At 38.3% G+C, this 16256-nt stretch overlaps 1 protein-coding gene across 1 annotated transcript in view; it reads left to right on the forward strand.

The window, feature by feature from the left end:
* Positions 1 to 13480, forward strand: part of DUS1L (dihydrouridine synthase 1 like) — a 14763-nt gene extending 1283 nt beyond the window's left edge. The window contains exons 2-13 of the mRNA XM_075216779.1: positions 1 to 60; positions 1139 to 1189; positions 1280 to 1392; positions 1476 to 1558; positions 3023 to 3126; positions 8147 to 8291; positions 9602 to 9698; positions 9776 to 9864; positions 10091 to 10239; positions 10475 to 10512; positions 12769 to 12844; positions 12937 to 13480. The exon at positions 1 to 60 is cut by the window's left edge and continues 49 nt beyond it. Coding sequence (XP_075072880.1) covers positions 1 to 60; positions 1139 to 1189; positions 1280 to 1392; positions 1476 to 1558; positions 3023 to 3126; positions 8147 to 8291; positions 9602 to 9698; positions 9776 to 9864; positions 10091 to 10239; positions 10475 to 10512; positions 12769 to 12844; positions 12937 to 13067 — 1136 coding nt within the window. The 3' untranslated portion in view covers positions 13068 to 13480. The remainder of the gene's footprint in view (positions 61 to 1138; positions 1190 to 1279; positions 1393 to 1475; positions 1559 to 3022; positions 3127 to 8146; positions 8292 to 9601; positions 9699 to 9775; positions 9865 to 10090; positions 10240 to 10474; positions 10513 to 12768; positions 12845 to 12936) is intronic.
* Positions 13481 to 16256: the final 2776 nt, after the last annotated feature.

The raw sequence follows: 16256 nt of genomic DNA on the forward strand, positions 1-16256 counted from the left end.
AGGACTATTGTGATGCCATTGACTTGAACCTCGGTTGCCCGCAAATGATTGCAAAGAGAGGTAAGCTTTATGGTGCTAAATTGTGTATGTCTCCTCTTTTTAATTGTGTGCATTGTAAAAAAGTCCCTGTAGCTATAAACTATAGTATTACTGCAGCTGAAAAATTAATTGGGGGTGGGGTTGAAGAAGTGAAATTTGTAGCTCTTTTTTAATTTTTTGTGTGCATTGTACCAAATCAAGTTGTTTGGGTGCTCTCCCACGTCTCAAGCCTTCTCTGGCTGCTCCAACAGAAAGTTTAGGACGAGAGTACTCGCCAGACTTGTACTTCAATCAAGTATTGTTAATTAATTTTTGTTATAGCATATAGTTAATGTTTCAGTCCCTAAAACTGATCTTTTTCAAGATCACTAAAAGTGAATAAAGCAGTCACCACTTACACATCTATATAACCTCTGTTTCTGCTCTAAACTCCTGCGCCCTCACATTTCCAAATTGTGTGATGTACACTCCACATACGGCCCTGCATTGCTGTGCGTTCCACCATTGTGTACAAGCCTAGTGACAGTAGTCATTCCATGACAAGAATGACACACGTCATCACCACCATGTGTATCCAATCACAAAGCCCATATTACAAGGTTTGTCCTGCAGGCGGGCATAGTGGTAAGGTGCAGGACACTCAACATTTATATAGTTTCCCATCTAGAATAGTCCTTGGTTCTACATATAATATCACTGGTAGTCTCAACATTTCACTTTAGTAAGACATTACTTCATTATTATAATCCACCATTCACTGTTATATCCCCCCATTGTATAGTACATCACAGTTTGGACACCAAGAACTCCCCATGAGTACAGAGGATCCCACCACTTAGAACACTAATAAACATAACATTAAAAGGCCTATATTACACTATAAAGTGGATAAATAGACTGTTTAAAATTATCAAACGAAAATTTGGAAGGGGGGGGGTTTAGACAGAGAAAGTAAAATATAAATGAATCATTTAGTCTTCATAGAATAAATATAATACAAACAGATGTATTTGTCTTGTGTGATACATTGATAAGATAAGTTGGATTTTTATCTTGGCCGACATATTTTCCATTAACATTTAGACCTGTTGTTATTCAGGTCACTATGGTGCTTTTCTACAAGATGAGTGGGAGCTTCTGGAGAAAATGAGTAAGTTTCACTGTACAATACTCATGGTACATGGTTTACTACTCCCTTGTGTTTCTTACATATTCAATTATTTTGAATTCTTTCTCATAGTTCAGCTGGCACACCAGAAATTGTCTGTTCCCATCACTTGCAAAATCCGGGTATTCCCTGAAATTGAAAAAACTGTGTCATATGCCAAGTTACTGGACAGAGCGGGGTGTCAGGTGGGTATCTCTATACATCTGTGTTGCCCTTTAACACGTTTACCTACAATTTTTTGGCTTCTTAAAATATCCTGTTGTTTCAGCTACTCACAGTTCATGGTCGTACCAAGGAACAGAAAGGTCCCCTAACAGGTGTCGCTTCATGGGAACATATCAAAGCTGTGAGGTGAGCTTTTCAAAGCAGTTGAATCATTACTTTCATTATTTGATCTGTGACTCGGTCACAACTGCAACAGGGGCCCATAGGTGCCTTGCGACATTGATGGTGACAGACTGCTTCTGGGAATAAAGTTCCAAGGCCAAGATGATTGGAGTCATTTATGAAAACTAATGCACAGTTAGTACTGTGGTGTAGCAGCCAATCAGATTATAGTTGTAATTTTTGTAGTGCAGTTTAGAAAATGAAAGCAAGCATCTGATTGATTGCTATGGTTGGCGCCACATTTTTCCTGTGCCCTAACTTTTATAAATGTCCACCACCGTTTGCACAATATAAAAGAACAAAAATACTTATGCATATAAAGGTCCAGTGCTTTATGCTGTCCAATATCATAGAGGGTTCACAATGACACCATCAAGCAGTGCTCTGCTAATATTTCACTTAATATTTCACTTTGGTGAAATATTCTTATCTTCCTAATAAACTGCAATTCTGCGTCTGATAGGAAAAGTTGGGAAGGACAGATCCTTTGTGGTGGCAGGTAAGGAGAAACTTTTCACCAGAGCTACGAAAACACAACTCCATATGCTTCCATGCCATCTGCCATGAGATGCAAGTTTGTTTGTTTTTTTTTAAATCAAATATTTTTATTGAGATTTTTAAAATAATAGTACAAAATAAAAATGTGACATAGTTCTAAGACATGTTGCATTCCACAATCCAATTGTTGTAAAGCGCTACAGAATATTTTGGCGCTATATAAATAAATGATGATGATATTTAGCAGTAGCATAATAACAATCCAGATATCGCATTGCACATCATCATAAAAAACATGGTACCTGAATGGCAATATAGAGTAACAAATATTATATTTTGTTCAGCTCTTAAAATCTCTCCACTTTAGATGTGGAATATTAAGACTTGGTAAAGACAATAAGATAGGTGAGTGTTTGCGGTTAACCCGTGATGTTGGAAATACGTATGGGGGGGAGAAGCACTCTCAAGTTCTAAAAAAATGGAGGTGAAAGACATCAAATGTGTTCAAAATCCTCAGCCAGGGACCGCACCGCATACCGTGACTTTGCCCATCTCGATCATACTTTTAAGTATTTTGCCTTGGTGTTCTGGGACCGGCGAGTAAAACGTTCTTATCCTATTGCTATGTTAAATGCAAGTTTTTTTAGTTGTTGCCAAAAGGCTGAATTCTGTGGCATTAACTATATTATTCCCCATGTTTGGCAGTTTTAGGCAGTAGGATTTTGGAGATGCTGTATGGAAACTCTTTTAAAAAATGCTAATTTTTTTCTGCAAAAATATACGAGTGGTTTCTACCTTCATTGATAAAATGATTAAAAGTCCGCTTTTCTATGCATATTTGTCAGGGTCATGCACTGTGTTTTCATGTAGAATTAAATAGCTTCTTCCAATCATTTAGTAACTATATTTTTCCTATCATGGCTGATACAGGAACGCTGTCAATATTCCTGTTTTTGCAAATGGAAACATACAATACCTTTGTGACGTGGATCGTTGTATTCAAGAGACCGGAGTACATGGTGTGATGAGTGCAGGTTTGTGGTTCTTTGTTTAGATCTGTGGAATAGTTGTCACTTTTGCCCCTAGACTCAATAAATTCCAATTTCTACTGTTGTGATGAATTACAGAAAATAATGGATTTATTAAATGGTACATTTATATTTTGTATATCAAAAGGGAAGTGCACTGATTTCATAGGGAATGAAGGATAAAAAAAATCAGAAAAATTACACATATAAACCTGTCGGTCGTAGATTTACTTTCAGTTGGGTAATGAAGAGCATGTGGACATACTAGCCTGTGTTGCTGAAGTCAACAGAAAAGTACCTAATAGTGCTCAGTAGGTCAACGTCTTGGCAAATCAATGTATCTCTGCTGTTCATTACTAGATCATACTTCACAGGAAAATATTTCAAATGTGAACATGAAATTAGAATGTGTTTGGGTTCTTTTTTAAGGGGGTATACATCTTTTGTAGACCTGGCAAAGAGGATTACTGCATATTTAAAGATAATCCAATTACTGAGAAATACCCTGTGTTTATATTATTCCATTTATATTGGAATGATAATTGTATGTACATTTGTTTTATGTTCCCTGTTTAAGCTCCAAATGGTTGATTCAGACACCAGGAGAATCTGCAGCTTTCAGAATATATTCATATATTATAGAAATGCCAGAGGAACATTTAAGACACTAACACATTTGTAGTCTTTTACTTACAGGTTTTATATATATATATATATATATATATATATATATATATATATATATATATATATATATATATATATATATATATATATATATATATAATATATATATATATATTATGCTCAGTGTATACTTTATTAGGTACACTGCTCATTAATGCGAATATCTAATCGGCCAATCATGGAACAGCAGCTCACTTCATAAACGCATACAGCTATGGTCAAGAGGTTCAGTTGTTGTTCAGACCAAACACCAGTATGGAAAAGAAATGGGATGAAGGTGACTGACTTTGGAATTATTGTTGATGGCTGGCAGGGTGGTTTAAGTATATCAGAAACTGCTGATCTCCTGGGTTTTTCACACGCAACAGTCCCTAGAATTTATAGAGAATGGTGCGCAAAACAAAAAACATCCAGTGAGTGGTAGTTCTGTAGGTGAAAATGCCTTGTTAATGAGACAAGTCAGATGAGAATGGCCAGATTGGTTTAAACTGACTGAAAGGTGACAGTAAAAACCATGCGTTACAACAGTGGTATACAGAACATCATCTCTGAATGCACAGCATGTCAAACCTTGAAGTGGATGGGCTACAGCTCACCGGATTTCACTGCTGTCAGCTGAGATCAGGAAACTGAGGCTAAATTGAGCACAGACTTGTCAAAATTTGACAGTTGATGATTGGAAAAGTGTTTTCTGGTCTGACGTATCTTGATTTCTGCTGCAACATGTGGATGCTAGGGTCAGAGTTTGTCGTAAGCAGCATGAATCTATGGATCCGTCTTGCTTTGTGTCAACGGTATAAGCTGGTGCTGGTATAATGGTATGGAAAATGTTTACTATGCACACACCTTAGGGCCCTTAATGCCAGTTCAGCATGATTTAAATGCCACCGCCTATCTGAGCATTGTTGATGACCATGTATATCTCTTTATGGCCACAGTCTACTCATCTTCTACTTCCAACAGGATATACATGTCATAAAACACATCTCAAACTGGTTACATAACCATGACAATGAGTTTAGTGTAATACAATGGCCTCCATAATCGCCGGATCTCAATCCAATAGAGCACCTTTGGGATGTGGTCGAATGGGAGATTCACAGCAATAAATGTGTAGCTGACAATCTGCAGCAATTACGTTATGCTATTAAGTCAACATGGACCAGAAGCTCTAAGGAATGTTTCCAGTACCTTGTTGAATTCATGCCACAAACAATTCAGGCTGTTCTGGGGTCAAATGGAGATTCTTACCCGGTATTAAAAAGATGTATTTAATAAAGTGGCCACTGGATGAATAATGAGATGGATGAATATGGCAACATTTTGCCTCTTTTTTTTTTTTTTTTTTTTTTTTTTTTTCTTTTCCCCCCATGTGAACCATGGAGCCAAAATACATTGTTCAGCATTAATTTCAACTACTGTTCATGAAATACCTCCCCACTCTTGTACATACAGCTCCCCCTCCAACATCTTAAAGACTGTGTCCTCATGGAATCGGATGCACGTAATAAACCTGAGACTTCAGGGGGCAGCGTTTGGCTAGCATAGTATATGGACATGTTCTAAGCTGGATTCAATAGCACAGTGGGCATTTTAGTTATCTGAAAGGGCTCATTAGTGAGCAGAATTTCAGTTGCTTAAGATCCTTTAAAGGTCCCTTGCGGGGCCAAAGTGTATCTATTAGGAGTCGGGCGGGTGATGAGAAAACCAGCATGGGCATATGGAGCCAACATGGCAACACAGCAAACACATTGCAAACAGCTATAATATATAGCGTGCTCCATACTTCAAAAAAGATCTTTAAAAGGCTGTATATAAAAAAATATTTACATCATCCACCAATAAGTGGTGGAAGAGGTGAAGTCCAGTATGGCTGTCTTAGCTGACACCGTGAGCACAGTTGAGATAACAGTTTAAGATACAGCAGCTCACTGCTCACAGGTAGACAGAGACTTTGTCTCTAACAAACAGTAAAGCCTTTCAAGAGGGCCAAGAAGATGCACACAACAGAAAAAATTGTTGATCTGGAGCCCTTTTTATCTAGCTTATGCTGAAGCATCCTCACTTCACTCCCAGGTGTCCAGGTTAATCCTTGTCACTGCACTGTGGGCTAAGCCAGGCTGGTATGATCCCTCCCATAGACATTATACTGCCATTTTTCTATCAAGTGGGGATTGTGTCAGAACTTTGTCTTTCATAACTCCTAATTGCCCTACTGTTCTTCCATCACTTTAACCCACATATGTGACCTAAAAGTAAGGAAGGTCAAATACCAATGGAGATTTATGTTCGAATTTATGGTGCAATTCAGTGGTTGTCTCCTCTCTGTCATAGCTATCAGATGGCCAGAGAATCCTCCTAGGATCTTTGCCTGACCAGCCCCTGCCTAACCACTTACCTCCGCTCACAGGGGTTTGATGGATGTCTCAACCCCATCTGGCAGTATTTTAAGAAACCAATATAAATCTACTAAATTTATGTAGGGCTTACCATTTATGTCTATCGCTTACACAGCAAGCTACTAGGATTTAATTCCTACATACTTTCTCCACAGGCATGCCTGGCAGCAGTCTCCTTATGAACATACTCTGTGTGTGTGTTGAGTGCATATGTGCTAGGAGACCTACAATGCACAATGTGCGTCTGCCAGTTTGATGTTGCCTGTACAGTATGAATCTCATCTGAGTTGCTTGTGGATAATATTGCTTTGCAAGACGCTTGTTCAGTTTGCTTACCTGTGCCTAGATCAATCTTTTTGGTTGCGAGACTCTCCTTAAGGCAGTTTGCATTCTATTGCAGCTTTATGAATAGCATTAGAAGTCTTTTAAATCGATCCCATAGCTTTATTTGCAGTCTTCACTTTGTTCACTCTGACCTAGCTCTCCTGTTTGCCCTACTTGGAGAATTCAAGTAGGGCTCTTTAGCTCTCCCTACCCATGGCAGGTTTTAGTGGATGTAATGTAAAATCTCACTACTGGGTAGAGTCTGTTCAGTGTCTGTTACACTTCTCCCCAGGCTCCTCCTTTTTTTTTTTTCTCCTCCTGTTGAGGTCTACTTAGGTCTTCCGCTTTGTATGTAGGCCTTGTAGAGAAGAAAGTTTAAAAATCTGTTAGGTCTATGGGGTGTGGCCTAGTATCGACCTTTTACTTATTGCTTTGGCATGAAAGACTGTCCACCATATAAATGAGAATGAGCAGTGGTCTATCCTAGAAAACATAAATGTTCAATAAATATGAATGTAAAGAAGAATAGCTTCAAGATTCTCTATTCTTAGGATGTATTGCCCACTAAACTGCACTTGTTCCATCAATTCTCACCAACCTGTTTTAGAGGTTGTGGCATGGATGACTACACATCTGGGCACCATGAGCTACTGGTTTCAACTTTTGAATGATATGCTATGTTATAGTCTGGAAGAGAACTTTGATTGCATTGTTTGGCTAAAAGGTCAGACCAGTGACCTAATGCATCCATTCAACATGCATACGTGGCCACCAGATGCTTGATTACTTCCACTTTGATTAGCTTGGTACCTTCTAAAGAAGCATAACTTTACTTATTTTGAAGACATATATAGTCCCCATTGGTGATCCTTATGGTCTGTACTCAGGGAGCTCTGGTATAGAATCCTCCTAGTACATTGAGAGTTGTACTGAGATCACATCTGGGAAATCTGTATTCTTATCTATGTTCCTTAGTAATATGTCATACATGTGTTATGTTGCTGTATCTGATATGCACTGTGATATTAAACTTAATTGAAGTGTTTAAAAAAACAGACTACAGACAAATGAGGTGCTATAATAGTGATGGCTAACCTGTGACACTCCAGGTGTTGTGAAACTACAAACCCCAGCATGCTATGCCAGTAGATAGCCAGCTGATAGCTGGCAAAGCATGCTGGGGCTTGTAGTTTTACAACACCTGGAGTGTCACAGGTTAGCCATCACTGTGCTATAATGTAAATGGACTAATCCATACACTGTATTTCCTTAAAGTAAGCCTACTAAGCTGACAATCACTCTGTCAGATGGTGGACTTTATAAACTTGTCAGTTGTTTCATGTATATTATTCAGCTTAGTAACACAGCTTTCTATACATACTAATGTAAATTGGTGGTTTTACATTTCCTATTATTGAACACTAATACACGTTTTTTTGGAATCTAGCTTGTCTGTAAAGAGATATAGATAGTTATAGCTATCTCTATATGTCAGGCTTAAGTGGGTTTAGACAAAAGAAAGCTGCTCAGTTAGGGGTCTTGACCCAATACTAATATGGTGTTACTGTCAGACCACAGCCATCTAATGTCATGTGTCTATTTTTTCTTCTTTTTAGAGGGAAATCTTCACAACCCGGCCTTGTTTGAAGGGAAGAATCCCTTGGTGTGGGAAATGGCAGAGGAATATTTAGAGCTTGCACAGCAATACCCATGCCCTTTGTCTTTTGTGCGGGCACACCTTTTCAAACTTTGTCACCACAGGTGAGTAATGGCCTTTTCGGGCATTGTGTGACATATTGGAACCAGCCTTTAGAGCTCATTACACCTAGAAGTCTGAGCATTGCACACTAGAAATATAAATGAGTTATTTCAGACATTAGTTGTTGGTAGACAAAATAATGTCCAATAATAGGCTTTTTTTTTTTATGAGATCTCGCTTAAGAAATACATAATGTTATTTTACAAAAAACCTGCTGTTCTGATTGATTGCCGTTGCTGATTTTAGTTTTTAAGGGGGGGCAATTTAAGTGGCCATACCCACTCGGATAAACGTGTACTCTTGATAGGTTGTACTTACTGTCTATCTTTTTTTTCAAGTCTGCGACCATATTGATATGTTAGGTTGGTTTTTTTTGGGGGGTTTTTTTCTACAAATTTATTAGAATTCCGTTAAAATATTTATGCTGACATTAAAGCTTAATTCTCCAGAGGACCGTTTGCATCTTTTGAAATTGAAATGCAGATGTCTCCTTTCCTGTGGATGTTGCAGTGAGACTTTTTGGTCTTGCTCATTATGCTCCTCATATAACTGTACAGTAGATACTCGTTGTGCATTCTTAGGAGGAAGACCCCTAGAGTCATACTGTGTGTATCAATTCTCTTCGCTTGAAGTTCTTCTTCTGAGCGAATAAGTTTTTAACACTCTGATGATGCAGACCAATTCCAGGGGTAAAGCATAAATTAGTATGAGATACTCCAGACTTCAAAGAACTGACAAAACCAACCCACCTTTTCAAAGAAAAATATTGTAGAAGATGCACTAATGAGTGTTTCTGCATTCATTATATACTAGCATATGCCCTAAGGTCTTAATAACATCTAGAGCCCACAACTTGTATATAGATATATAAAATAGAAATAGAAAGGTATATTTGTAATTGTCTTCCTTTGTCAACAGCTTGGAGCATCAGCTGTTAGACTACCGTGCCAGCGACATTTGTTATGTAGGTTTCCTCGGACTTAAAGTATTAATTAAATTACAGCTGCAGTAGATTCAGAGAGTTCTGAACAATATTGGATGAGCACTTTCCTGATGCAGTGGAAAAATAACCATGTAGTACTTTTAATCAGGGTAGTCCAACTCATGGATTAAACTAAAAAAATAAGGTCTTGAAAGTTTTCTATAGGCACGTGATTCCTTAGATCTGCTAGTGCAGACTTTTGAGTATAATCTCAAACCATCCTGAGTTGATGCATCCCATGCCCAGATAGAAGTAGGGAAGGGGGGGGGGGGGGCTGTTTATGGCACAGTATAACAATATAAATAAGATGTTCCACTGCTTTTGTTCTAGTTTGCAGGTTTACCAGGAGCTGCGTGAGGACCTGGCAAAAGCCAAGTCCTTGGAAGGCATCATTGCTGTAAATAATGAACTGAAGCTTAAGTGCCAGGTAAAGATATATTGTGTTTTATTTGTGTAATTGCTTATTGGTTGATCAGTATTGCACTGACTCGCCTGTTTTCGTAGGAAGAAATATCTAAAAGTAAAGAAGGTGAGGAGGTCAAAGGTGACTTGCCGTTCCCACACTGGATTTGCCAACCATATGTCCGCCCACCGTAAGCTTATATCTTTGGTCTGCATTAGTTTACCAAGTATTGACTAAACAAGGGTGTTTTGTGCTTAATGATGCTTAGCAGTTGACCAACTCCACTAGAAGTGGCCAAACATTAGCTTGTGATTTCTTACACTTGTTGAACATGTCTATAATTTATTGTTGTCCGTTCAAAGGTGAAAAGCTTTGAGCTGGAAGCTGGACGTAAATTTACGTTTTGTCATTTTAAGGCCCAAAGATGTTTGGAAAGAGGAGAGTGGAGTACGAGCGAAGAGGGCTCTGGAGGACGAAGAGGATGCGAATGTGGACCAGCTTTCAAAGAACAAACAGAAGAAGAAGCTGCGTAATCCAAACAAAATTTTTGACGCATCTGTAAAACGTAGGTCACACTTGAGGGAATATTGTTAATGTATATTGTCTTGTCTTATATAGGAAATGGCTAGGCCAGCCTCCTTCCTATTACCTAGTTTAGTTTGAGTTTTACACGTTTTGATGTTTAGACAATGCATTATCTGCCCAGATACACTATAAGAAAATAATGCCTGGCCTTTGCTTGAGATTCTCTCCTACATGCAAAATATTAATCATGGGGGTTGTTTTTTTTTGTTTTTTAGCTAAATATGCAAAATGCGATCAGTGTGGGAATCCCAAGGTGAGTTTTACATATTTATTCAAATATATAATTTTCATATTTGCATTAAGATCTTGATTTTCAAAGGCAATTATTCAAAATTTAGCTTTTAAAGGACCACTAATAAGTATTTTTGTTCAATTGACCCATTAATGCAGTAACTAGCTTACATCTTCCTCTATTGCAAGAGGGGCACTTAGAAGCCCTGCTGGAGAAAGCCCTTTCTCCAAGGTAACACTGTGTCCATGGTTGGCTGTTAAGCTGAGCGTGCGAATGAGTGCTTGCACAGCTGATAACAAAAATTGACCACCAGAAAAGGTGACAGATGTACTGCATTACTTTTCTGCTGTTTCGTTCCGACATGCCTTAGTATAGACTAATCCAACCTATGATTTGGGACCACCTCAATACATAAATACTGTTTGTTTGTTTTTTTAAAGCAGGACATATGTTTATTGTGCAACATATTGTAACCTGTGCAAGCCCACCACTATACTGTTGTTAAGGCGGAGGCACTAGGAGCCATGCCACAGGCACATTTTGCAAAAACATTGTATTTTGAAGAGAGAATTATATTTGGTTCCACAGTATGGGGAGGAGTGGAGGGGTGATTTTTTTTCTAGTAGGATTCATTGACCATTGCCTATTTTTATTTGCACAGTAAAAGTAGAATTTGATTGTACATTATACCTACTACAGTATGACTAAAGAGCCTTTGAATTGCTTGATTATGACTACTCTGTTGGACCTATATACTTTTGAAACCTCCAGTACTACTGTCAAAGGACCTGTGGTTGCGCCTCACATGCGCACAATATCCTCTTATTCTGTTCTCCGATACACTCGTTATAAAACTTGCACTTTTCCTTACACAATGTGGCCTTACTCAGTCTTTTGACCACACTAAATAACACTTTAGCTTTACAGAATTATTTATACAATAACCACTGTATCTCGGCAGTACTTCACAGTATATATTCGTTATAAATAACCAATACTCACACCATATGTAATTTATAACAAAGTATTTTACTGTTAACACAGAAAAGCTTGCATTCACAGTTCACACATATATCATAACGTTGTTCAACATAACATAGTATATCAATATAAAATTAACCCTAGGTTCACCACCTTTATTCCTTACACTATCCTAACTTTACATATGTATCCTTGATAAGAATTAGTTTTTATAATATTAATTTAGCTATCACAGATATCAAACCATGTATGTATATAAATAGTCAAATCAACACTACAAACACATATAGCTTTATAGATGTGTATATATATTATCAATGATACTTGTCAAATCCTTGTATCCTGGATCCAATTCTTTGTCTGCAATGTAGGGAACTTTACTGCAGTATAGAATCCTTTTATGTAGTGTAGGTTTTCTGTAGTATAGTGTATTCCTATCCTTTGCTGTAGTGTAGTGTATCCTTATAGAATAGTATATTGCCTTTCCTATAGTGTAATATATATTTTCTGTAGTGTAGTGCTCGTTGTCCAGAGGCAGGCAGGCAGAGAGAGAGAGGGTGAGTCCCGGGTCTGGCTTTTTATAGTCTAGACCCGGAAACTCCCAGCCTTCCCAGCAGCAACGTGTGTGAGGTGATTCACCACACACACGTGGACGCTGTGTGTGGGCCAGGGGTGATGATGTCATCACCCCTATCATCTTCCCCCACTGTGTGCGTGCTGACTTGAGTCGGCACACACAGTGGGGTTCTTTTGTGTGACTGCGCATGCGCAGTAGGGGCAATCACGCACGCTCCGAGATCATCGCGTGCACTGTATGTACTGCGCATGCACAATTCGTGTGTGTGTGTGTGCGCGCTCATCACGCGCGCACACATCACACCCCCCCTTCACAACTACCAACTGCATAATGTTTCCAACTGCATAATGTTTGAACTGCCCTGCTTTAGTGCGTTGTTCTGCTGCCTATTGGGTTTAATATATAAACGTTACCATTTTTCTGTAATCATGGAAACTCCTTTGCTGCCACATAGACAGAACAAGTGTGCCCACTTTGAGAGACATTGCCTAGGTAATTCCAGGGAACAGATTTTAGAGGTAAAGGAAGTAGGCAATGAGTGTAGCATTATTTGAAGCATAAATAGATGGTTCTAATAGAACATTGACTTAAAATGGTCTATATACTGCTTGTTTAAATATAAATTGTACTTAATTTTGTGCTAGTGCCTCTAACCTACTGTCCTGCAGCTTGTCCTGTAGGATACACTGACTTCAGCCGTAAACCTTCCTGTTTTGCAGGGCAATAAGTGTGTATTCCATATGTGTCGCAGCTGCTGCAAGAAAATGGCATTCAAGGAGATGGCAGACTGTGCAGGTGGGTACCAGTTTTCTATCCCCAGAGCGCTATCTCTGGGCATGTTGGGACAGACCACGTTCTCAGCACTCACACTGTTGTCTGCTCTTTAGGTCACGGACTGCTTTTTAAAACCAAATATGAGAGGTCTGTTCAGTGCAAAGCTGTGCAAGATGCAGATGTGATGGAGAACAATCTAATGGAATCAAAGCTGCCACAGCCAGCACCTGAGATCAAAGCCTAAATCCCATGGAGTTCAGGACTGCTCAATACAGCTCTTCATGGGCTTCACTCCTACTGCTTGCTCAGGGAAATATGCAAGGTTCACTGCATGTGTCCGGGACTGTCAGTATCCCACAGTGAAAGGGCACGGTACATAACTTTTTTGCACTTCAGACTTTTGTTTTAAAGTTTTTGTCCATTTTATTATTTTTTTTTTAAGGTTTAAAAAATATATTTTGACTGGACTGAGACGGGTTCTTTTTTTTTTTTTCCTTTCTTTTTTTAAATATATGCTGCTGCTGGACTAAAATCCTAGTGTCCTTAAACTTAAACGCTTCAGCCAGGGACAGCACGGTGAAGTAATTGGATTTAGAGGGAGTAGTTTTAAACTTATAGTGTTTAGAGAGAAACGTGAAAAATAAAGATCGCCTCTAACTATGCCTGTTTTGTGTCTGAATCTGCTATGGAAGAAGTTTATACACGTCTCAAATGAGTGTTGTATGATTAAAGTGCTCCCCTTGCCTACACATAGTTCTGGTAGCCATTTTGTGGATATTTTAAAATGGCTAGTTTCTCTACTTGTAAGCAGCTGGTACATATTAAATTAGATTTTTCACAGCCTCACAGCACTAAGTGTGTGACACCATCTTTTTTTCTGTGGTCTTTAAAGACTGAAGCACGTAAGGTTCCCTTCCTTTTCAAAGATAAATACATCATACCACTGGATTGCATTAATATATATACACTCCTCTTATGATAAGCAGGTGGTGCCTCCAAATATTATGGATACACATAAAACCTAGATGTCTACACAGTCTTGTGACAACTTTTTTTTTTTTTTTTTATTATATATAGATATTCAGTTATAGATTTGCTGCTATGCTTAGGAACAGTCCTGTTACTGTTACAAACCAAACTTCAGTTGTCAGGGAGATGTCCTCTGGTATAAAGAGTTTATGGTACTCTGCAAGGCAATCCATGTTTTGCAAAGAAACCCCAAATCATCACTCCTGGTGCTTGATGGTTGGTATGCGGTTTCTGTAGTGACGTATTATGTTTTGGTTTTACCAAGCAACTCCACTGTGGTCTTCCAGATGACATTGTTCCAGAAGTGTTCGCAAATGTAAGCCATACTGCAATGTTTTTTATTTCATTTTTTGGGATATAGAAGAGGCTTTCTTCTGGATATCTTACCAAGACGCCCTAATTATATATTAATTTTCTGATGGAAGAATCATGAACATTCATGTCTATCATGTTGACAAAGGCCTGTAGATTCCTGGATATAGCTTATGGGTTCTTTGCGATCTTATGTTCTCCATTTCTCAATATTGTTTTTCACTATAGATTGAAGAACGTCCTTTATAGCAGTCTTCAGATTGCGCAGCAGTAGTTGCTTCTTTGAGATCATTGCAGGTTTTTTTTTCTCCTTTGCATAATAACACAAACCTGAACACTACAGGTCAAACTGACAATGGTTCTGCTCCTATGTAGAGGTGGTAGCACTTCCTGATGGTCAGCTGCTGTAGCCACTTGTAGCCATCATAAGGCTTAATTTTTTATTTATTTTAAACTTTTATGTAGACCTCTATACAAGAGATGAGCAGAAACGGTATCTTCCCTTCCCATCATTACATGCAACTTCATCAGGCCTAATGATTATCAGTTCACCACTGACAAAAGTTGTATGTGTGCTTTTTGATCCTTTATTTGCTGTTTTATCAATTTAACAATGTTTTTTATGGGGAGGGGGATTATCGGTAATTTATATATTTGTGCTTTACATTTCTAACACTTCAGGGAAGCAGGCCACTTACCGGAAATTAAGCCGTCTCCTGTTACTGCTTTGTCTAAACTTAAACCTTCAACACGCTTTGCAGGTGCATCTCTCAACATGTTTTCTGAGTGTCTTAAATTGCAGGTAATTCTCTAGCTGTGAAACCAATTGAAATGCAAAAAAAAGCATTGCAGCCTCTGAAAGGAAGTTTGAGATGCATCTTTCTGAAAACTGCTCGTTATCTTTTATTTTTACTGTGGTGAAAAGACCTTGCAAAGCAGACAATTCATGTCTTCCCCCAGACAGATTATCTTCTCTTTCAATCTGCAGGAGGTGGAACAGTCAGCAACTTTGAGTGTTACAGCCCTTTTGTGATGAATAAAATATAGATATATATATATATATATAGAGAGAGAGAGAGAGAGAGAGATATAGATGGAGAAAGAGAGAGATATATTAAAATAAAATATTCAATATTTCCTTTATATCTCTTGAAAGTGGTTAAATTAATAGTAACAAATGTGGACACTTCTAATACATTGGTACGTACTTGACCCGTTTCATAACAAAGCTAACCAATGGTACACCCATTCAACAGCAGGTCAAAAGGGAGTGAATAATTACTTAAATCCTTCATATGATGTTGGACTGTTCAGCATTGTTGACCTCTACTTGAAAAAAGAAAAGAGATTTTGTAAAGAAACAATAGGTCTCTTTCTACAATTTTATTTGTGTTTTCATATAAGACTGTTATTAATATGATAACTTGTAAATATGCCAGCATATTATTAGTTAATCAAATATGAATGGGCATTTTGTTGAATGCCATATACCTGTGTCTATTATAGGACTTAAGGTCTCTGATACTATGTAATCATAATCATGCATATGAGAGGTTCAAATTTCAATTTGGCGACACAAATAAAATATGGGCCTGTTATCCTCATCATCATCCTTTGTTTGGAAGGTGTTACAGATTCCAAACAAATACATAAATACACATAAGTATAACAGCAAATACAGTTAAGCATAATAAGAATTAATGCTTCAGCAATTGGAGGCACAGAAACAAGTATGAATTCCGTGTGTATGGGTAGTAATCAGCATAGTGGTCACACAAATAATTTTGCGTAGGACATCACTAGGGCAAACGAAGTAAACAGACATGGAAGAGGAACCTGCCTGTGAGATCTTACATTGGAGAGGGAGGGGGCTAGTGAGCGAGAGGAGTAAGTTGGGCACAATTGAACGTGGTGGATGGAGTGGAAATGAGGGTCTAGAAGAGGTGGCTTTTGAGAGACTGGTTTTTTTAATAATTTTAGGCTAGGGAGAGTGGTTAGGCGAGGTGGGGAGCAAAGCTGGAGAAGTCTTGGAGACAGGAGTGAGAAGAGGTTATAAGAGGGGAGGATCGTTGTACGTGTGAGTCGAGTAGAC

The sequence above is a fragment of the Mixophyes fleayi genome, chromosome 6 (assembly GCF_038048845.1).
Source record: "Mixophyes fleayi isolate aMixFle1 chromosome 6, aMixFle1.hap1, whole genome shotgun sequence".
NCBI classification, from domain to species: Eukaryota; Metazoa; Chordata; class Amphibia; order Anura; family Limnodynastidae; genus Mixophyes; species Mixophyes fleayi.